The 23816-nt window shown below is 42.4% G+C and overlaps 1 protein-coding gene and 1 long non-coding RNA gene across 2 annotated transcripts; both read left to right on the top strand.

Annotated features, from left to right (window-relative positions):
• Positions 1-2415: 2415 nt before the first annotated feature.
• LOC132542543 (uncharacterized) lies at positions 2416-16619 on the top strand. The gene is made up of 3 exons (XR_009553544.1): positions 2416-2595; positions 11958-12093; positions 16490-16619. It is a non-coding gene; the product is annotated as an uncharacterized LOC132542543 (long non-coding RNA).
• Positions 2922-4113, top strand: LOC103123541 (solute carrier family 25 member 3-like). The gene has a single exon (XM_060205097.1). It carries the CDS (start codon positions 2922-2924, stop codon positions 3921-3923), a length of 1002 nt encoding a protein of 333 aa, XP_060061080.1. The 3' UTR covers positions 3924-4113.
• Positions 16620-23816: the final 7197 nt, after the last annotated feature.

The raw sequence follows: 23816 nt of genomic DNA, 5'->3' as shown, positions 1-23816 counted from the left end.
GACTATGAGGACAACACGCTTCACAAGCTGCCAAGCAAGTCTGCAGGTGTCTTTCTCTCTCCCTCTGTCTCCCTCTCTTTTTTTATTTTCTCTCTGTCCTATCCAATAACTGGGGGGAAAAAATGTCTTCCAGGAGCAGTGCATTCGTAGTGCAGGCACCGAGCCCCAGAGATAAACCTGGCAGTGAGAAAGAAAGAGAGAGAGAGAAGAGAAGAAAAGAAAGAAAGAAAGAAAGAAAGAAAGAAAGAAAGAAAGAAAGAAAGAAGTAATATAGGTGAAGTGTTCCATGATATCAGCAGAGATGTCTTTGCACAGTCAGGGAAATGAGAAAGGAAAGATTGGGACTACATTAAATTTAAATATTTTTGTATAGCAAAAGAAAATATAAACAGAATGAAAACAGCTTAGTGAGTAGAATGATATATTTGCGCATCACCCATCTGATAAGAGGTTAGTATCTAAAGTTTACAAAGAACTACAATAAATGATTGAAAAAATGGTTAGAAGATTTGAATAGACACTTCCTCAAGGAGGACATAAAGATGTTATCAACATTGATTATCTGGGGGGCTAGGTGGTGGCACCCTTAGTTAAGTGCACATATCTTCATGGAAGGAACTGGGTTAGAGTCCCCACTCCTCACCTGCAGGGAGAACATTTCATGAGTGACAGGTCTACAGATATCTATCTTTCTCTCTCCATATCTCCCTCCCCATTCTCTCAAAAAAATTATTAAATGGAGAATGCAAATTAAAACTACAGTGAGATACCACCTCATACCTGTTAAGAGTGGCTTAGATTAAAGTGAATAATAACTGTTGGAGAGGGTGTGGAGAATAAGGGGGGGGAGCCCTGTGCACTAATGGTGAGACTGTAAATTAGTACACCCATTTTGGTAAAATGGTATGGAGCTTCCTTGAGAAGCTGGAGTTACTGGATAAGTCAGTGATCTCATTTCTGGGTATTGATATAAAGAATATAGCTACATTAATACAAGATGCTATATTGCTGCATTACTTGTAATAACAAAAACATGGAAGCAACTGAAGTGCCCATCAATAAATGATCAACTAAAGAAGTGGTACATATATACAAGTGCATGTTATTCCATCATTTCAAGAAATAAAATGAAATTTTATCATACAACTAAAAGTAAGAAGCACAAGGGGATTGTGTAAAGGAAGATAAAGGACAAATATTGGATGATTTTACTCACATATAAAATCAATGAATAGGAATAAAAAACCAGTGGACATTGACAATGTAAATGAGGTTTCCCAAGAGGTAGAAGGTGGGAGTGGGAGACAGATTGCAGACGAAGGTGGTGACACTCCGATAGCACACATTACCATGCGGAGAACTGGGGCTCAAGTCTCCATCCTCTACATGGGGGAGGCTGCTTGAGCAGCGCTGTAGATGCTGCAGGTGTCGTTCCTTTTCTGTCTCTTCACCTTTCTCCCTCCCTCTCTCTCTATCTCTCCCTCTCTCTGATTCTCCCCCTCTGCCAAAGGAGAGGAGAGAAAGGAAAAGAGAAAGTAGAAAGGAAAACAAAAGAGAGAAAGAAAAAGGAGAAAGAGGGAGTCGGACGTTAGCTCAGCGGGTTAAGCGCACGTGGCGTGAAACGCAAGGACCGGCGCATAAGGATCCCGATTCGAGCCCCCGGCTCCCCACCTGCAGGGGAGCCGCTTCACAAGCGGTGAAGCAGGTCTGAAGGTGTCTGTCTTTCTCTCCCCACTCTGTCTTCCCCTCCTCTCTCTGTCCTACCCATCAACAACGACCAACAATAATAACTACAACAATAAAACAAGGGCAACAAAAGGGAATAAATAACTATTTAAATAATAATAATGAATAAATTTAATATTATCTAAATAATATTTAAATAATAATAAATAATATTAAAATAAATATTTTTTTAAAAGAAAAAGGAAAAAATACACTGCAGTATCAAAAGCACAGCTAATCCAATATCCCAGTGGATGAATGAATACAGTGTAAGCCTCTGATTTCGTACATGGAGCCACTTCATTCTCGTTTTCCAAACCAACAAGACTGCGAGTTTCCTGAAGAAAGGATTTCTGATTCACTTTCATAATCTCCAAAATCATACCAGAGGTTCTGAACTCAACAAAAGAACATCTAATGTATGAAAATAATCACTACCCTCCCTAATTTAGTACCTCATGCTTCCTAAGCTCACATTACAACTGTTGAAAGAGGAATGACGTGTGAGTGTTGTGGGGAGGGGACTGTCAACCTCACTGGCATATAATAATAATATTCAAGGCCAGAGACTTGGTTTCCAACCCCAGGTTCCTGGTTCTCTCCACCCATTCCCTGCCCCAACACGCTGTTGCCATGGAGATGACCATTCTCCCAAGCTGGGCACAGTTAGGGGAGGACTCCAGAAAGGGCCCCTTGCATGGCGACTCTCCACCCGCTCGCTACTAACTTCCTCATCTACCTGCTCGCCTATTGCTGTGTTTACACGTGCTTGTACTTGTTGATTTATTTCTTTAGCATCTTTGTAGAGGACTAGACAACCCAACTGGATACAGGTCCCTCGGACAGGAAGTGCTTTTTTCATCTCCCCAGGTGAGACAGAAGGACCCTGGACATTGGCTGAGGACGGAATGGAAGAGGGGGGAGACAACAGGGTTGGCCCAGTGTATAACTTCAGGGTGCGGGAAGGTGGTGGATGGGAAACAGCCGATTTAGGGTCTCTGGAGGCGGGCCGAAGCCTCGCGCATGCGCGAGGAGGCTGCGCATAGGCCAAAGCGGCCTCTGAGCAAGCGCAAGGCGGTTGGGTGGGCGGACTCGCGCGGGAAACATGGGCGCATGCGCACTTGCCTCCTGGCTCTCCCGGCCCTCCCAGCCCAAAGGAGCTGGGCGTGAGCTTGTGACGCCGCCGGGCAGTCGCCATGGGTGCGACTGGCGGTTACGGTGCGGGGCAGGAGAGCCCCAGGGCCGGGCCGTGGGCGGCGGCCGCCGTGGAGAAACACAGCTACGAGTACGAGTACGGCTCCAAGAAGTACCTGCTGCTGTGCGGGCTGGGCGGGATGGTGAGCTGCGGGCTGACGCACACCTTCATCGTGCCGCTGGACCTGGTCAAGTGCCGCATGCAGGTGGACCCCGCCAGGTACAAGAGCATCGTGGGCGGCTTCCGCGTGGCGCTGCAGGACGACGGGCTGCGCGGCCTGGCCCGCGGCTGGGCGCCCACCTTCCTGGGCTACTCCTTGCAGGGCTTCTTCAAGTTCGGCCTCTACGAGGTCTTCAAGATCCGCTACGCCGAGCTGCTGAGCCCGGAGGCGGCGTACACCTGGCGGACCGGCCTGTACCTGGCCGCGTCGGCCAGCGCCGAGCTCTTCGCCGACGTGGCGCTGGCGCCCATGGAGGCCGTGAAGGTGCGCATCCAGACGCAGCCCGGCTACGCCAGCACCCTGCGGGCCGCGGCACCCAAGATGCTGGGCGAGGAGGGCCTGTGGGCCTTCTACAAGGGCGTGTCGCCGCTGTGGATGAGGCAGGTGCCCTACACCATGATGAAGTTCGCCTGCTTCGAGCGCACGGTGGAAGCCCTGTACAAGTACGTGGTGCCCAAGCCCCAGAGCCAGTGCACCAAGGCCGAGCAGCTGGCCGTGACCTTCGTGGCCGGCTACATCGCGGGCGTCTTCTGCGCCATCGTGTCCCATCCCGCCGACTCGGTCGTGTCGGTGTTGAACAAGGAGAAAGGCAGCACGGCGCTGGGCATCCTCCGCAGGCTGGGCTTCGCGGGCGTGTGGAAGGGGCTGTTCGCTCGGATCATCATGATTGGCACCCTGACGGCGCTGCAGTGGTTCATCTACGACTCGGTCAAGGTCTATCTCAAGCTGCCTCGGCCCCCGCCGCTCCAAGCGCCCGAGTCCCTAAAGCGGCAGAAGAACTAGACCTGGGGGGTTGCAGTGGAGACTGCGTTCTGGTCCTGGCACAGTGCAAAACGTTGACTTTTTACCTTTAACTGTTTGTTTGGGAAGTGACTTGATAGGCAGTCTGAGTTCTCTTTCAGGGGTTGGTTCCTCTTTTTTTTTTTTGGGCCATTCTAGAGGATTGCCACCATTTCATTTGGGGGTGAGGGGGGGCGGTGGGGGGGCATTATCTTCGGGGAGTCAGTATGGTTGCTTTTGACTCAATAGCTTTCCAATTACAAGGGGGGAAAAAGAATACCTAACAGGAAGCAATGTTAGGTAGTTTCACGTCCATAGACTGTATCTCCTTTGATTCGCCATTTGGTAGAGATTATCCAAGCCGTCACTACTGAACAGCCTACTAATGAGGTTTTAAGGTCAGTGCGACTCTACGGGGCAGAGAGCAAAGTAGAATCCTTGTTTCATGGCATTCATCACAAGAGAAGTCGTGCACCTATTGAATAGATCGAAGGGCTCATTCTGTGTGTCCTGTTCATGTGCATTACAGGTAAAAATTACTAAAAGTTAAGCCAAGACTTGTACTGTCTGATGGCGAAGAAAATGTATTCACTTTGTTCAAAGGCATGGCATGAGATGAGCTGCGTTTTCTCATTTTGCTTTGTCCAATTCTCTTCCTGATGTTGCTGATTAGAACATAGCTCTCCCCAGGAAGTGCTACAATTGGATCAATGTGGGAAACCAAAATGAGATGAAGGGCAGACTTGAGGCATAAATATGTAAAAAAAAAAAAAAAAAAAAAAAAAAAGCCTCTGTTCTCTAAAGACTTCTTTTGTGTAACTCGGCTTTCAACAGCCATTCATCCAGAGAAGATCGTACCACCCTGACATTAAAAAAAAAAAAAAAAAGACAAAAACACTATAAATTCCAAAAATTTTGTTGTTGTTGTTGAATCTGAAAGAAGAATAGTTTTGGTGGCTTTGGATGGAAAACATCATTTTTAATATAACAAATGCCATTCGTTTGCTTTGGTAGATATTTCAGGCTCTTTGCACATTGTCAGTTTTCTATAACCTTCATCTCTGGAGAAATTAATAAAATTCTGTGAATTAAAGGCATTTGTAGCATTCAAATAAGTTATAAACTTTGACATAGTTTGCTAGGATTTATCAGAATGTTGTATGGTTACCTTAATAACTTATATTAAAGACTAGCAACTTACAATATGCTCGAGGCTTTTCTACTAGTAAGCTGTTAAGTGGTCAACAGAAATATAAAAGTGGGGCTTGGTGGCGCCCCTATTTGAGTGCACATGTCACAATCCACAAGGACCCAGGTTCAAGCCCCCAGCCCCCTACCTGCAATGGGAAAGCTTTGCGAGTGGTGAAGCAGTGTAGCAGGTGTCTCTGTCTCTCTCCCTTCTCTACCACCCTCTTCCCTCTTGATTTCTGGCTGTTTATCCAATAAATAAATAAAGACTTAAAAATTTTTTAAAAGAAATGTGAAAGTGTCTAAATGAAAGTGAAACATGTTTGAATACTCTGGATAATAAACTTGTGAGAAAAATCAGAACATATGAATAAGATGGAATGAAATTTTTATAAAGTGCTTTTTTTTTTTTTTTGGCCTCCAGGGTTATTGCTAGGGCTGGGTGCCTGCACCACGAATCCACTGCTCGTGGAGGCTGTTTTTTTCCCCTTTTGTTGCCGTTGTGGTTATTATTATTGTTACTGATGTCGTTGTTGGATAGAACAGAGAGAAATGGAGAGAGGAGGGGAAGACAGGGGAGAGAAAGATAGACACCTGCAGACCTGCTTCACCGCTTGTGAAGTGACCCCCCCTGCAGGTGGGGAGCCGGGGGCTCAAACCGGGATCCTTATGCGCCGGTCCTTGCGTTTCACACCATGTGCGCTTAACCTGCTGCGCTATACTGCCTGGCCCCCTTGAAAAGTTCTTTGGGAAGGATAATGCTCGTTTTCAAGGAACTAAACTGCAGGGTTTTTTTGTTATTGTACTTGTTTTTACTCAAGGGTTATTGCTGGAACTTAGCGCTGGCACTAAGAATCCACTGCTCCTGGCAGCAACTCCCCCCACTCGCCCCCCACTTTTAATGGGTATGACAGAGAAATTGAGAGAGGAGGGGAAGATAGAGAGGGAAAGAGAAATATAGACACCTACAGACCAGCTTCACTGCTTGTGGAAGTCAAGGGCTTAAACTCGGATCCTTTTGTGTGGATCCTTATGCTTAGTACTATGTGGACTTAACACGGTGTGCCACTGCCCAGCCCCCGCCCCATTTTTTTTTTTTTATGATAGAGACAGAGTGTGAAAGAAACCGCAACACCAAAGCTTCCTTCAATGAAGCTGTAGGGGCTGGGCTCAAACCTGGATTGCATGCATGGCAAAGCAACACATGATTCCAATGAACTATTTTACTGGCCCTACAGGTGAATTTTTTTTTTCAAATATCAAAAATAGATTTATCTCTAGTGTGCTTTGCAAAGTGTATGAATTTTCCTTGGTCACCAATTAGTAATTTATTTAGTAAAGCACTTTCTATCAGTAGTGTAATTTAAAGAATTGTGCAAAATCTCTGGAAAGTAAAAAAACAGTAATTGGTGGTACTCCATGATTGTTTTATTGCTAATGCAAGACAGTCTGTAATATACTATTTTTAGAGAAGTACAATTGAAGGAGAACTGCTTTAGCAGGGTCCTAGGCGTAGTCAAGAAATGGGTCTAGTTGGTTTGGGTCGACAGTTTCCATATTCAGCTTCTACATATCTGTTTGCATGTGTGTGTGTGTTTGGTGACAGTGATGGCTTACAAATATCTATATGAATAAACAGGGACCAGGACAGCTAGTAATAAGAGCAATTGGTAATTTAAGTAATGATAGCATGAGTTCAGAAATTTATTATTATTATTTTAGTTACTGTTCCTTTGGAACAATTTAAACTTCTATTTAGTGTTTCATCTTATCTATAATCACCACTCTGAAATCATGCATATCTGCTAGAACTAAAAAAAAATAAATAAATTTTATGTTTCACCAGATATTTTCTGTCGGTGTTCTTCTCATCTCAGTTTTTACGTAGTCTCTTATCTCTGAAGAAACAGATTCAGACTCGTTGAACTGCTTCGAGTCGTGTAGGTAACAAGTGAGGCAATCTAAGTGAGAGTGTACATCATTTACCCCAGTTCAGCACCTTGACATAATCAGATGATTCTGTTTCATGAATTGCCTCAAAATATTTAAGACTTTGTGGTAACAACTATAGCATTTCCTCATTTTTCACCAATGAAAAGTTTACAGTATATCTCAGTTGTGGAAAACTTATAGCATAGATTTATGCTTAGATTTAAACAAGCTGAAAAATATTTAAATATATTTAATGGTGTATTTAAATAATTTTCCACACAAGTTTAACACATCCATCCTAGACTGAAGGAACTGATTAACATAAGAACTGCTTTTTTTTTCTTTTTAATTTGTGGTACTGATGTCTCAACAAGTCTTTGTTCTAGCACATATTCTAATTTTTTTCCTCTAATCTTTAGCTCTGACAGCTGAAAAAGCTGGCTTAGGCTATTTATCTCTTTCCCCAGGTGGTGATTAAAGGAGTTTTTTTCAAGTGTATGATTAGTTTCATGCTAAGGAGGTGTAATCTCATAGATATGCCCTTTGAGGAGTGAATAAAGAGAGTAGGTAAGATCTTGAAAAACAAAGGCCATCTTTCCATGTTAATACCACACTGATTAAGATTAGGGAAAAAAACATCAAGATATTAATGTTATGAGTATTTTTCCTTACTGAACAAGTGTATCTTTAGAAAGTATTTCTGTCGAGTCTTTCAAAGGGGAGTATTATCACTAATCAGAAGATCACATTTTGATAGACAGCCATTCAATTATAGTGTGCTGCTTTTATATGGCCTTAAAGATCAATTATTTGTCAGTCATGAGCATATTGAAAGGAAATTTAAATTTCACTATTATTTTAAAAAATTCTTTTTGTCTTGTTTACCAGAATGCTATTATCTTGGGGAGTGGGTTGGCTAGGGAGGGTACTTAAAATGTAGAAATGATTAAGGTGTGTGTGAGAGTGTGTCCACTTTAACATACTTTGATGCCTTCAGATAGAGCTTTCAAAGTTTTAGAGGCAATCTCGTCATTTTGCCATGCCCCAGTCTAATACCACTGATGAGCAGCTGCCATGTACCAAGTAATGTGCTGGACAAAGAGGGCTTTTGTTATGGGTATAATCTATGATTCCCACCGTTCTGTATTCTCTCGTAGGAAAATACATTGCAATTATGCCGAGTGCTGCAGAGAAGTCAGGGGTTAAGACAGGGTAAGTGGTAGTTATTTGGCAAAAGGGTACAATGTGCACACCTGCCCTGGAGAAAATGAAAGCCTGATCAATGGGGAACTAATTTTGGCTGGAGCCATTCAGTTACTGAGCAGGTGGCACAGGATGAAGTAAAGGATAAACAAGATCACTCTAGTCTTTGTAGTCCACACTAAAGATGGGGGCTTCGCAGTGTTCTGGGAGCCAAATCGTGATGCTTGTGTATGTTTATATAATGGAATATTGCTTAACTATAAAAATAAGCAAAGTACTACCTTGCTACAATTTGGATAAGCCTTGAAGACATGCTAAGTGAAAGAAATCAGACAGGAAAGATGGCATATATGATTACTTTTATATAATGTATTGAGCAGAAAGCCGGTATGTGATTACCAGGGGCTGAGGTTAAGAGAATGGTAGGTGATTGTTTAATGAATATGGGGTGTTTCTTCCCAGTGTGATAGCAAGGTTTACAAAGTTAGTGGTTGGACATCGTGAATAAATGACTAAGTGTCATTTAACTGCACACTTCAGGATGGTTAATTTTATGTCAAATGAATTTTATCTCAATAAAAGAAAAATATCCTGAGGTGCTTAATTCCTAATAGCCCCCAAATGTAAAATATAACCAAATGCTCATCAACTGATGGATGGGGGAAAAAAAGTTGTATACCCATGCAATGGAATACTTTTATCATAAAAAGGAACAAAGCACTATTTTCCACAAAGAAGTATAGAAAACACATGTAGCTACATGAGTAAAACTTGACATCATGCTGAGAGGTCAGACACAAAATGCCACATATTGCAAGACTTCATTTGTACAAAATGTCCAGAATAGGCAATCTCATGGAAAATAGAGGGTGAGGTGCAGATAGAGAGGGGGAGGGAGAGGGAGTAGGAGGGAGAGGGAGAGAGAGGCAGAGACTGCAGAACCACTGCACCATCTGAGGATCTCTGGTTCTGTCCATGGTGCTCCCATGTGGTACCAATATTTTAATCCTTGGCCTCACATTGTGTTCACTCTTACAAGGTGAGCTATCTTTAGACCCTCCCCTTGAGTTATGCAGTTTAAAGGGGTATAAAAATAATAATATATCACCTGCATAATGTACCTGCTTTGTCATAGAACGCATGCAATTCAGGTTCAAGTCTGTATTGCAGGAAGTTTCCTTGCTGCTTGTTCTCTAGAATTCTCTCTCCCTCTTTCTCTTTCTTACGCACACACAACACACACACACACACACACACACACACACACACACACACACACACACACACTGAAAAAGTCAACTCAGTCATAAAGCCCTGGGAATGGCATTAAAAGTTGTGTTGGAAGTGGAGGTGAATTTCATGGTATGTGCATTGTGTCTTCTAAAGCTACCATAACATGAGACTATGAAGGTACTTCAAAGACCCATTTCTTAAGGTGTATCCCTTACCTCTGTCTTTCAAAGAAAGACTAGAGAAAGTATTTCTTTATCTGAAACAAAAAGCAGTGAAAAAGCTTAGGAGCGGTAGAGTCACAGATGTTCAAGTCCCAGGGCTACAAAAATACATACATGCACACACACATACATAACCTGCACTCAACTAGGTGCAGCACCACCCAGCCCCTAAAGAAATAAATAGAAAGAAAACACTATTTTTATAAAATACTAGTAAAATTTGGTATTCTGGAAACAGTTTCTGTGGCTTGAAAGAACTCTGGCCCTTTGCAAGGCTGGTAATTCACATACACATAATTGTTAGTCTTCAGGCATGAATTGGAGCTGCTGACAGGGCGACTGTCCATTTGTAAGAGGGTGAATGGGAACCTGGCAAAGAACCACAGTGCTTTCATCTCCAGCAGCATTCATATTCTGGCTGTAGTTACATCTTATTCCCAGATATGAGGATCTGTTGTGGCTATCATTGTCTTACACCTCAGTGATTTCTACCCTTACCAAGCATATAAAGATTGTCATCATCCTAAATTGGTACCATTCATATTACTTATCTGCTGTGTTTGAAACTTTTGCTCTTTATACTTCATTACCTAAGTCTGAGAAATGTTCTTAATATTTATAGCAGCTGTTCACTACCCCAGGTATTGTCAAAGTTCTTTATATTCAGTGTATCATCTGTTTACAGCCATGGGGTTCAGTGGGGTTCAGTGTTTGTGTGAGATGTTTTTTTTTCTTCTTTCTTTTTTTTTTAACTGCAAACAATACAGAACCCAATTTAGAACTGGTTAAACCATAGAGACAGTCATTAATAATAAGAAATCTGAAGATAAATGTACCAAGGTAGGTTCAATAAATGGGTATTATCCTCAAGGCTCATTTGACCCTTATAACCTGTGACCTTTAGTATGTCAGTGAAGCATGTGGAATGGTCATTCTTAGATATATTTGGGATGTCTTGTTTTCATTTTTATTGGAGGTTTGAGAGAGACTGCCACACCAAATGTCTGAGCAACAATATCCAAAGCAGGAAGGAAGCAAGTATGGCGGGCAGCGGCACACCAGTAGAACGTGCACAGTGCCATGCTCGAGGACCTAGGCCCACTCCCCCAGTCCCACCCGAAGAAGGGAAGCTTCATGAGTGGTGGAACAGTGCTGCAGGTGTCTCTTCTCTTTCTTCCCCTTTACCCGTCCCTCTCTATCTCTTTCTGTATCTCACTATCAAAAGAAGGATAAGAAGAAAAGAAAGAAAGGAGAAGAAAGATATGTAATTATTGTGCAGGCATTAAACCTGAGTGGATAATAAGACATGGAAATAATTGGCAAATGAACTTTTTCTTTGGCTCGTATCATAAAGAAAGGAAAATCTTTCTCAAAAGCGCCTGGCAGATTTCCCCTTTGGCTTCATTGACGACTAGAGTTAAGTCAGATGCTTTCCTGCAGGTCTTGTAAATCAATCACTGACAGGGATGGAGGACTTGAATCCATGCAAAGCATCTGCCGGGATTATGAGCATTGAGGCCTGGACAGAATTAGGGTTTTTTGTTCTCATTGTTAGCAAGGAAGTAGAAGGAATGGCTGTCAAGTAGGCAACTAGGGTCTACTGTTATATTTCCTCCCCTCTTTACCAGTGGAGAAACTGAGACTCGGAGAAATTAAGTAAGATAAAGCTTTTGTTGAAAAATAATAATTCACCTGTGTGGACAAAAATGAGTTCTTTCTGTCTCCGAAGCAATTTGCTGTCACGTTATTTGTTTTGACCTGGAACTTGCTGTGAGACAAAGCTACTATAACTCACATCAAAAGGAAGTTATTACTGAAAGTGTCAGATAAGCTGCTTTTTAACTCTGACTATTACACAGTCATATTACAAAATCAAGAATTTAAAAATATATAATCTTCATTTATTGGATAGAGACAGACAGAAATAGAGAGGGGAGGAGCTAGATACCTGAGTCACTGATTCACTATTTGCAAAGTTTTCTCCCTGTAGTTGGGGGCAGGGGACTCGAACCTGGGTCCTAGTACATTGTAACCTGCACTAAACCAGGTATGCCACCACCACCCTACCCCCAATGAGGAATTTTTGTACCGTAGTGATCCATGGATAGATAAATAGCAAAGTCTGCCTGATTGTACATAAATTTAACCTTATATCCTGAAAAAAAAAACCTTAAAAAAAGCAAGTGTTTATAATTCTTTGTTGTAGGCCTCTTTGCTCTTTTCAAAAATTCTCCCCACCTCTCCCCAATTGCCTTTTCAGAAATGGATGAGTTCTTTCAAGTGCTGTACACTGGAGAAATCCAAAGGATTCAACAGATGAACACATTTCAAAAAGCTACTACTATTTTTTCTTAAGAAATGCATCAAGCATCTGATTTACTGCTGATAAATTCTCTGTAAGTAGCATTATAATTAAGCACACACAAAACCATTCTGTGTTTCCAAGAATACAGCTGGGCTGGCACTGGATTGGCAACTTACTGCATGGGCACTGAGTAGGAGGGCTCCATTGCCTCTCAACTTCCATGTACCTTCTTTGTGCACCAACCAATCTGGGCCACCCCCATCACCCTCAGAATCACAGGCCATTGCCCATTCACCCCGTGTCTATCACTGAGCTCAGAGACTGACTATTCTGTTTCCAGACTCTGATCAGAAAAAGTGCCAGCAAAACAAAGTGGCCACATCTTTCCCAGCATAGCTCTTCACTACCCCTGGACTGGTAGACTCAGCTCTTGGAAATAAAGTGATAGCACACAGCAAAACTGAGGAAAGAGAGCAGTAGTGGGTGGAGGTAGGAATTGGGCAAAAAAAAAAAAAAAAAAGTACTGAGTAGTCAGACCAACCTTCCAAACTTGTATTTGGCCATTACCTGCTGACATGGCTCTGGCAAGTTGCCTTATTTCCCCAAGCCTTGGTGTCCTCACATGTTAAGCAGGGGAACATGGCACCTACCTTGAATTCTGATTGTGAGAATTAGCAATCATTTATGCAAAATGCATGGCATCAAATAAGATTTAAAATAAGACAAAACAAAAGCCTCAATGTATTAAAGCCCTTCTTATTAACAAGCCATTAGTAAAAAGTTGAAAGTTACTAGCATGCAGAGATTAAGCCTGCATTGTTATAGTTGTCCTTGGCTATAAAAAAGATATATTTGCTTTAATTTTTAATGCATCACAAAGTACACAACTCTTTGTGGGGAATGCCACATGGAAGAAAATAAAAAGCAAGTAGCCTGGGGGTGCTGTGTATATAGAAGCCAACAGTGGCAACCCTATCTTCCCCTGGCTTCTCTGCAAACAGTCTCTTTTACAAATGTGTTTTTAGTATGCAAATCACCATATGCAGATTTCTGTGTGCAAAATACAGCATAGAGAAATGGCTCTCTTGCCAAGGAAGATAGGAGACGTTGGCCGCCATCAAATGAATTAGCAGAAAAATTTAGATTTCTTTTCCTACTGCTCTTTCTAACAATGTATTGGGTGAGCATATTTTTGGCACATTACAGCTAACTATTTTGGCTCTAGATTGTGTGTTCTTGTGATAAAAGTGTGCTTATTGAAGCCTGTAACTACTTTTTGAAGCCATAATAATGTTTAGTGGTATTTAATTTAGCATCTCACAAACAGTGTGCCACCTCGAGTTAGAGAAAACGCTTGTTCTCAAACCACAGATGGCTTCCCATCTTGGGCTAGGCTGCTGGTCTCCACAGACTTCCTATTTCCCTGTGATGACTTGTGCTTATTAACAGATTCAAGTTTGTATTCTGGGAAACATTTCCCCCTTAGTGAATGTTTGTCTTAGTAAGTGAAAAGAATACATCTAGTATAGAAGCATTGCTTTTCTTTTGTCAAGCACTGGTTCATAAGATTGGATTCTACCATCCAGAAAGAATAGTAACAGGGGGCGTGTGATGGCACACCTGGTTAAGCACTCACGTTACAGTGCACAAGGACCCAGGTTCAAGTCTCTATTCCCCACCTGCAAGGGGAAAAGCTTCACAAGTGGTGAAGCAGGGCTGCAGGTGTCTCTCTGTCTCTGTCTCTCTCTATCTCCTCCTCTCAATTTCTCTGTCTCTATCTAATAACAAATTGAAATAAATATATAAAGAAAAATTTAAAAAGAAAAAATAGTAACATTTGTCTTTTTAAAACTGCCCTGCTGTGAGCTAATTGAAGAAAGTGAAGTAAAAGCTTTTTTTTTTTTTTTGACATAATTTGTAACAGAGAACTCCAGCCTACACATTTTATTTTCCCTCAAGTACAGGAAAAACATCAAGGCCAAGGCCCCCACCCCTATACTTCTCCTTTATCCTCTTTTCTTCCTTTTTAATTCCACTCAAGTGCTTGTTGCTTGTTTTGAATATTTCAGACTTGCAAAATGAGGCATTCATCAATATTATTTTTAAATGCTTAGACTGAAGACACTTTTTAAAAATATAGTACCTCATATGAGAAGGAGTAACAAGCATAGTCCAGTCAAGTAATGTCTGCACTCACTCGCTTATGTATTCATGCATTTGCTAATTCATTCATTCACTGATGTGACGTCATGCTTAGTACAGTGTTGTCAGGCGTTGCTCTAGGCACAGGAACACAAAGATGAAAACATTAAAGAATTCATTGTCTAGGGGCCTGAAGGCTGTGGTGGGAAAGAAGGATATCTACAAACAAACTACATTGGCACTGACACCCCACCAGAGGCATGGTTGAGATGTAAAGGTGGTCCAGAGATGAGATTATTAATTCGGTCACCTCTGGAGTCAGGGAAGACTGCTTGGAGGAGGTAACCCAAACAAAGTTTTGAAGGATAGGCAGGTGTTCTCCAGTTGGGAGGTGCAGGGGGTGGGGAAGAGTGCTTAAGGCAGAAGGAACAATATATTGAAAGACAAAGAGGACTGAACCAGCAAAGGAAAGGGATTTTCTTCCTTTTTCTTTGTACTGGAGAAATTGCTTTGGCTTAAGAGAAAAAAAGATACAGAAAATAGTCTCAACAATTCATATAACTGTCTCCCCCTCTATTTTTTTCCTGCCTATTACCCACTCTGAGCCACCTCTAACTTACTCAGACTGTTTCTGTAGTGTGTCACTAATCTGTTTCTGTAGTGTGTCACTAGTCTGACTTTCTGTAGTGTGTCACTAGTCTGTTTCTGTAGTGTGTCACTAGTCTGACTGTTTCTGTAGTGTGTCACTAGTCTGGCTGTTTCTGTAGTGTGTCACTAGTCTGTTCTGTAGTGTGTCACTAGTCTGACTGTTTCTGTTTCTGTAGTGTGTCACTAGTCTGACTTTCTGTAGTGTGTCACTAGTCTGTTTCTGTAGTGTGTCACTAGTCCTACTGTTTCTGTAGTGTGTCACTAGTCCTACTGTTTCTGTAGTGTGTCACTAGTCTGACTGTTTCTGTAGTGTGTCACTAGTCTGACTGTTTCTGTAGTGTGTCACTAGTCTGACTGCCTCCTGTTCCTTCCCCACTAACACAGGATACTTCAGAGGCCTCTGCTCTCTGTTTGTCCCCTACACACACCAGTGCCCCCACGTACGACCAAGCACCTTATTCCAGAGCACTTGAAGCTTGTGAGGACTCAGTTCCTCTTCTTTTCCTGCCCACATGTCACTGTCCTTCAGGTGTCAGGCCCCAAGCCCGCTGACCTGCTCTCACCTCCCCTTCTTGGCCTCATCAGATCCAGGCTTTTCACTCCTCTGTGATCTTCGCATAAGTCCTTCAAGACTTGTCTGGCTGGGATTGACTCTATCCTCCTGTCTGCCAACATGGTGCCAGGAACTAGGCAAAGGTTTAGTCTTAATATGTGGGATCCAACCCTGACTCTGTTTCCCAGGCTGTGAAAGATGACTGCTGACTTCTTACAGCTGAGCTAGGGCTAACAGAGCATGTTTGTTTAATTTAATTTATTTACTTTTATTTTTTTCCTCTAGGGTTATCGCTGGGGCTCGGTGCCTGCACTACAAATCCACTGCTCCTGATGGCCATTTTTTCTCCATTTTATTTAATAGAACAGAGAGATACTGAGAGGGAGATAAAGAGAAAGAGAGAAAGAGAGACACCTGCAGACCTGCTTCACCACTTGTGAAGCATGCCCCACTGCAGGTGGGGGGCCGAGGGCTCAAACCTCTGTCCTTTCTTGGGCCCTTGCGCATACCGGGTATGCCACCCCTCCCCCCACCCACCCTCCCCAGAGCATGTTTATTAAGGGCCTGACACCCCGTGTCTTAGCCCCATCTGCCTTTCCAACCAAGGAATGAACCTGGGGAAACTATAGGGCACTATGGTTGGAAAGGCAGGTGGGGCTAAGAGACTGGGAGTGAAGGTGCTGGGAGGTGTGTAGGGTTCTGTGGGCTTGGCTGGACTGACAGCCCCCTGGAGACAGAGATCTTCAGTCACTGTCTCTTATTCCCTCACTACCCCGCTACCCTCAGTCCCTGCTACACTCAAGGCTCAGTGCTACATGTGAGACAGGAAGTTCTAAAGTGCAGTGAGGAGAGCCACTCCAGCCACCCCTGAGCCCCCCATAACCAGGGTTCATGACGTGAAATTTCACTTTGAGGGCATTTGACTGAAATGCATAAAGTTGCCCACTGGAGGAGCTGCCAACGTGCTTTTAGTGTGTGCCCGCGTCAACTCCAGAGAAGAGTGACCCTGTCAAAGCTTTTCAAAGTCAGAGGGTAGCCACGAAGCTGTTAAAATAAACAAGAATTTGCTGAGCCTCAAAGGGGCTTGGGATGCTGACTAGAAATCTTCAGAGGGGACAATTGCTGATCTTTAATTTTTCTATAGGTGAAGAAACACGGGACCAGGACAGAAAAAGCGCTCTCTTTCAATGTCCCGATCCCCGTCAGGCCTGGTGGGATGTTACAACCACCCTCTGAAGAAAGGTTTTGGAAATAAACACTTGAAAGCCTGCCCACATTGCTGTAATCTTATTAATCTAACAAAGGGATTCAGTAACTGCCTCAAGCAGGGGGACCGGTATTTACCATGTAATTTGCAGAAGGCTGGAAAGCACAGCCCTACTCCCCTCACAGGGGATGTTCATGCTCCCCGCCAGGAAGCAGTTGGCAGGGAAAGAGTAACAAAGGATTAGTGACTAAACACCATGGTTTAGGTCCTGGGTGAATGTCCGCTCAGCTTCCACACCCCTGTCCTTTCAGCTTCTGGCCTCTCCAAATTTGGGGGTACAGTGTGTGGCTTCTTCCAGCCTGCCTTCCTGGGGGTCTGTCCTGATGCTTCCAGGTGGTCTGCCAAGGCCCCTTTGTGTAGAATTTCTGTCCTGTGGATTTGCTGGGTGAGTATAAGTCCATTCTGATTCTGAGGTGGATTTTTAGACTGTTTTCTCCTGAGTCTGAGGGGATTCTAGAGGGCAGCTTCTAGGGGAGAGTGGCATTGGACATCTCACTTGAGTGTGGCACCTCTTAGAGTTCAGGTTGCAACTTAAGGTTGCAGTTAAGGTGCCTTCTGGCTAACTTAACAGGGAAGGAAGTTGTTTCAAGAAGAGCAGGCAGCAGCCAGGAAGCCTGGGCAGCTGGGCAGCTGGGGTTAAGCCATTTCCTCACAGAGGCTGTCCAGTCTCACTGTACAGGCCCAGCCATCCCTTCCTCATGGCTACCAGCACTGCAAATCATCTCTAAGCGTGCAGGGCAGCTCTGTGCCACTTCTTTCAGCATCAGAAGCCCAAGAAGGGATGAGTATTGGTTCCAGGACCTGCCTCCTGCCTCCATTGTGCAGGGTAGACCTTGTGTCCCATCAGGTCCTACAAAGAAGAAAATGTTTGGATGGTGGACAGTCACGAAACAAAAATTACCCACCTGCACTTAGGAGTACCACATTGCACACTCTGAATGGATAAGCTCATAGGTCCTCACAGTAGATCTGTAAGAAAGGATCCCGTGTTATAGGTGAGAAACAGAGGTGTAAGAAACATGCTCAGGGTGACAGATTGGAAGCAGAGAACTGAGTCAAGTTTTACTGGAGGACTTGATATTAGGCAGGTATCAGGCACTGTCTGGCTCTGGAAGCTATACAAAACGCCTAAGATGAGCCTCTCATATTAACTAACTCATTTCTGTCCATCTCTTACCTTGTCTTCATGTGCCCTTTGACCTAGTTTCCACACCCACGATGTCTATCCATGCTCTTGCCTGCTCTCATTTATTGCCTGTGGTCCTCTCACCCTATCTGTCTGCAAGGGCCCCTCTTTTACTAATCCTGGCTTCCTAAGTCATGTGGCCAAGTCAGAAAGGAATGCCAAGTGCCATGATTCATTTTTACTAGATCAATAATACTCCATTCTATTTTTAAAAACTGTCTTTATGAGGATCTATTCCAGGATCTGAATCATTGAGAGAGTTTTTTTTTTAAAAAGCCCGTTAATCTTTACAAATGTAGTGTTTCTGATAATATGTGCCTTACTGATCAAGACAGTAACATGTATAGCAACAGAATTTGACATTGAGGGATTTCTATTATTTTATAATTGGCATGCTTTAAAAAATAGTGAGTACTTGATCAATGTTTGCCATAATGAGGAATGAGAAGCAGAAGCCCGTCACTCTGGTAATTGCAGTCTTTATTGTAAGCTTGCTATTCTTTGTGTGAGCATGTTACAAACAAAGTCTCATTTGCAGTCTTAAAATACCTTAATTTATCAGTCCTTTATTTTCCTGGCTTTTTTTTAACCTGCTGTTCGATTTCTGATTACCTCCACTTATACTGTGGAGAAAAGGACTTTTTGTTTAGAAGTAATTTCAGTGATTCCCCCCATATACACAGCATGAAAGAATTCTTCCATGCCATTACTAAAATCTAAATACAACTATTTAGATATTCCAATCTACCAGGCTGTAATGGGTTTGTCAGTCTGTCTTCTTTGGCATGGCCCACATCCCACTGTGATCTCTCAGTGAGACACAATAATTATCCACAATTGTGGTGGGCATGACAGCCAGATAAATCTGCACACTGACTCCATCCTTCCAAAACAAAATGGAGCAATATCCAGCAAACTATGTCTACTGAGGCCCAAAGTTGATTAACTGTGACCTGACAAGCTCATTAAACTCAGCCCTGAGTAAAGTTTCTAAAATGACAGTGGGCCCAGACGAGAAATAAATCAGTTTGGAATGAAAAGCATTTCATGACTTAATTCGCTGGGAGTGATACAAAAAGAAAGGGAAAGGGCTCAAGACACCTTTTCCTAAATCAACATGATTGAATTCATTTCCACCAGCTTGATCCTTGCTAGGTGGCAAACCAGAACACATCCTTCCAGTCACCCCCAAACAGCTCGTTGATCACCTGCCACAAGAAGGAATCACCATCATGCCCCATCCGTTCTCCCTCTCCCCTCAGCCAGAGCACCTGCCAGGCTGTGTTAGAGATGAGTGATGCTCACACAGAACAAAGTTCATGAGCTTCTGTTGTCAGCAACAGAACAGGAGCAGTGTGCCTGGTCAGATGGCTGAGAGCTGCCATGTCTGATTGTCCAGGGGATGTGTATCTGAGGAAAGTGATTGTCTACTAGCAGCTGCAAGGCTGGCTTGGCTCATGATTGTTCATGAAGGTCTCCATCTCAAGGGTTCAAATCCCATACATGCAGTTCCCTTACAACTTCTCACTGGTGGATGCTCACAATGTTTTGGCTGAGGGTGGCTACCTGGTTAGTCCCTTGAGTGAGTCAAGCATCTGGTATGTCCACTGAAAACTTTGTATGTCTTTTTTCTGCCCGGATGGAATGATGGATGTCCTGGGGTTGGGACACATCTCTGGTTGCAGTTGTAAATGCAAATCTCAGGACAGCCACTGAGTGAGTTTACAAACCCTTCTGAGCCCTGATTTCTTATAGAAAAGTGAAGATAGAGAGACTTCCAGAGGCGGGGCTACAGAGCAGCAGCAGCTGTGTTTCTCTCCTCTCCTCTCCCAGGTCAACTAGGAATACCAAAGGAGACCACCTGGGACTGCAACAAGACAGGACTATAATAACTTCAGTAACCCACCAAATCACCGGTGAGTGCAAACATGTAAGGCCCTTGGAAAACAAGGAGCCTAAGGAGAGATTAAGTGGTTGGTAACAGTCTGGCAGTTTACCAGTTGAGACACCACCTCCAATCTGTTTCGCCAACAAAAAGACAGCTGAAGGGAGAAGAGGACTCCACTAAGACTCACCAGATGCAACTGTGAGTCTCCATAGCAACTGCCCTCAGAATCTGGAGTAGCTGGGGAAGGCCCTGTGCTGACACTAGAGAAGAGGGAACAGGAAACTCAGAAGATCTATACCTCAGTGGCCTAGTGGTGGGGCTGTGAGAGTCTCCTTGCATAACCACTGGATTATCTCTACCTCACCTTGCTTTATCTCTTAGTCAGGAGTCAGTGATTAAGCTAAGAAGCCTACTTATAGTTTAAAAACCCTCAGGCTCCCGTAGCCTACAGGGAAGAAAAAGAACTAAAGAGGCTTTTAAACCACTGAGTTCCAACTCAGGGATTAAAATAATATTGAAACAACTATCAATTTCCACAACTGTGAACCCTTTAATTACCTTACTTACACAAGTCAAGCCAGGAAGAGTGATCAGTAATTTGAAAAGTACTAAGAGAGGGACCTCATAACATACTATATAAAATGGTTAAACCAACAAGAAGAAATATTGGAGAAATGAACCAGGACAAGAGTCCAGCTAAAAGTCCCCCAAAGGCTGAAGCACAAAATCATGAGGTCAACATCCAAACACTAGTTAAGGAAATAATCACAGGAGTGAGTAAAGAGTATGAAAGAATTATCATCAGAAATGCAGAAACAACTAATGAGACTGTGGAAGAAAACACTAATTATCTCAAGGTTATTAGACAGCTGAAAGCTGAAATAGCTGAGCTAAGAACACAACTAGCTGAAAAAGCTAAAACAGTATCAGAACAGGGTAACAAAATAGATGGACTGCAGAAAACAGTAGAGGGGAGAGAGAATAGAATCAATAAGGCTGAAGACAGAATTAGCAAGATCGAGGACAAATTAGAGACAGCTAAAAAAGAAGTAAGAGATCTCAAAAAGAGATTAAGAAATACTGAAAACAACAACAGAGACCTATGAGATGACTTCAAAAGAAATAATATATGCATTATTGGCTTACCAGAGGAAGAAAGAGAGGGAGGGAAAGAAAGAATTCTCCAGGACATAATAACTGAGAACTTCTCTGGTCTAGACAACATCAAAGACATTAAGGTTCAAGAAGCCCAGAGGGTCCTAAACAGAATTAACCCAGACTTAAAGACACCAAGACACATCATATTTAGAATGGAAAGGAATAAGGATAGGGAAAGGATCCTGAATGCTGCAAGAGAAAAACAAAGAGTCACCTACATAGGAAAAGCCATAAGATTAGCAGCAGACTTCTCCACACAAACACTACAGGCCAGAAGAGAATGGCAAGATATCTATCGAGTGCTCAATGAGAAAGGCATTCAACCAAGACTACTGTATCCTGCTAGACTGTCATTCAAACTAGATGGAGGCAGAAAAACCTTCTCAGACAAGCAACAGTTGAAAGAATCAACTATCACCAAGCCTGCCCTGAGAGAAGTTCTGAAAAGTCTCCTATAAATAGACCACCATAAACAGGACGTAGATCAGAACACTCTAAAGCTCTACAAGAATGGCATTAAAATATCTTCAATCTTTGATATCAATAAATGTCAATGGCCTGAATTCACCTATTAAAAGGCACAGAGTAGGAGAAAGTCTTTCAACCAAGACTACTGTATTCTGCTAGACTGTCACTCAGACTAGATGAAGGCATCAAAAACCTTCTCAGATAAGCAACAGCTGAAAGAACCAATTATCATCAAGCCTGCCCTGAAAGAAGTTGTTAAATGTCTCCTATAAACAGTCAGACCACCATAAATTTGCCATCTACCAGAACACTCTAAAAATATACAAGCATGTCATTAAAATGTCCTCAATCTTTGATATCAATAAATGTCAATGGCCTGAATTCACCTATTAAAGGCACAGAGTAGGAAGATGGATCAGAAAACACAACCCAACAATATGCTGTCTACAGGAAACCCACCTAACTCAACAAGACAAACACAGACTCAAAGTGAAAGGATGGAAAACTATCATAAAAGCCAATGACCCACAGAAAAGGGCAGGAACAGCTTTTCTCATATCTGACAAGACAGACTTTAAAATAAATAAAATTAAAAAAGATAGGGATGGACATTACTTAATGCTCAGTGTATCAGTCAATCAAGAAAACTTCACTATTATTAACATCTATGCATCCAATGAGAAGCCATGTAAATACATCAAACATCTACTGAAAGAGCTATAGTAATATATTAACAGCAACACAGTCATAGTAGGGGACTTCAGTACCCTACTCTCTCAGCTTGACAGTTCATCCAGGCAGAAAATCAGTAAAGAAATGAAGGAGCTAAATGAGGAGATAGATAAGCTAGAAAGAACTATTGGACATTTTCGGAGTCATTCATTCCAAAAAACTGGAATACACATTTTATACAAGTCCCTATGGGTCATTCTCAAGGATAGACCATATGTTAGGCCACAAAGACAGCATCAGCAAATTCAAGAGCATTGAAATTATCCCAAGCATCTTCTCAGACCACAGTTGAATTAAACTAACACTTAACGATCAACAAAAGATTAGTAATAGTCCCAAAATGTGGAAACTCAACAGTATACTACTTAACAACTACTGGGTCAAAGAGGAAATCAAGGAAGAAATCAAAATATTTCAAGAGTTCAGTGAAAATGAAGACACAAGCTATCAAAATATTTGAGACACAGCTAAGGCAGTACTGACAGGGAAGTTCATAGCCATACAAGCACACATTAGGAAACAAGAAAAAGCACAAATAAACAGCCTGATTGCACATCTTAAAGACCTAGAAGAAGAAGAGCAAAGGAATCCTAAAGCACCCAGAAATAACTAAAATTAGGGCAGAAACAAATAACATTGAAAATAAGAAGACCATACAAAAGATCAATGAAAGTAAATATTGGTTCTTCAAAAAAGTGAACAAAATCGACAAACATTTAGCCAGACTCACAAAACAAAAAAGGGAGAAGACCCAAATAAATCGGATCATAAGTGAAAGAGGGGATATCACAACAGACACCGCAGAAATTCAGCATATCATGTGAGACTTCTATGAACAACTATCTGCCACTAAGCTAGAGAACCTGGAAGAAATGGATGATTTCCTAGGTACCTACAAATTTCCAAAATTAAGTAAAGAGGAACTAGATAACATGAGCTGTCCCATCACAGCTAATGAAATTGAAAAGTTATTAAAAACCTTCCCAAGAATAAAAGACACTATGAGTGTCTTCTTCTTCTCCTTTCTCCTCCTCCTCCTTCTTTTCAAAGGAATAACATTCTGTAATGTAATGTTTGTTTCATTGCATCTTAGAGGAGTGTCAATATTGATGTTAATAATTTTAATTTATTTTGTTTTAATATTGAATTATAAAGCATATATTTTTAGTCAATTAAAAAAAAGTGGGGACAATGAGCCCTGCAAAGGATTTTGTGAGGCTGAGCACCTAGAAGATTCCAACTATCCTGTTCACCGGACAGAGGCCTTAAAACAAAACAATAAAGCCACGTGCTTTTTGTTTGTTTGTTTGTTTGTTTGTTTTTGTGGCACTAGGTCCTTGTGGGTGTGGGATTCTAGTTCCTCATTCCTTTTTATTTCACACACATCCTTTTTATTTTACTGTGCCACTCTACCATCTGTGGATTTCCCTTCTGCCCAGTGCCACCCAGGGTGTTCCCGTGTGGTGTCTGGGCTCAAATCTAGGTTCTCACCTGAGGTAAATTGAACTCTTTATTAGGGAAACTATCTTCCAGCTCCTGGACATGTGCATTATCAAGTTTAAAAAAGAAAATCCTGCTTGTGGCCAAGGACATATCTGTCTCAGCAGCAGAGCGCTTGATTTGCATGCCTGAGGTCCCAGGTTTGATCCTTGGCACTGCTTATTCCAGAGTTGAGCAGTGATCTGCAATTCTCTCATTAAAATAAGTGAATCTGTGGTCTGGGAGGTGGCACAGTGGTAAAGCTTTGGACTCTCAAGCATGAGGTCCTGAGT

This window comes from Erinaceus europaeus, chromosome 13 (assembly GCF_950295315.1).
Source record: "Erinaceus europaeus chromosome 13, mEriEur2.1, whole genome shotgun sequence".
NCBI classification, from domain to species: Eukaryota; Metazoa; Chordata; class Mammalia; order Eulipotyphla; family Erinaceidae; genus Erinaceus; species Erinaceus europaeus.
This window is presented reverse-complemented; position numbering and strand designations above follow the sequence as displayed.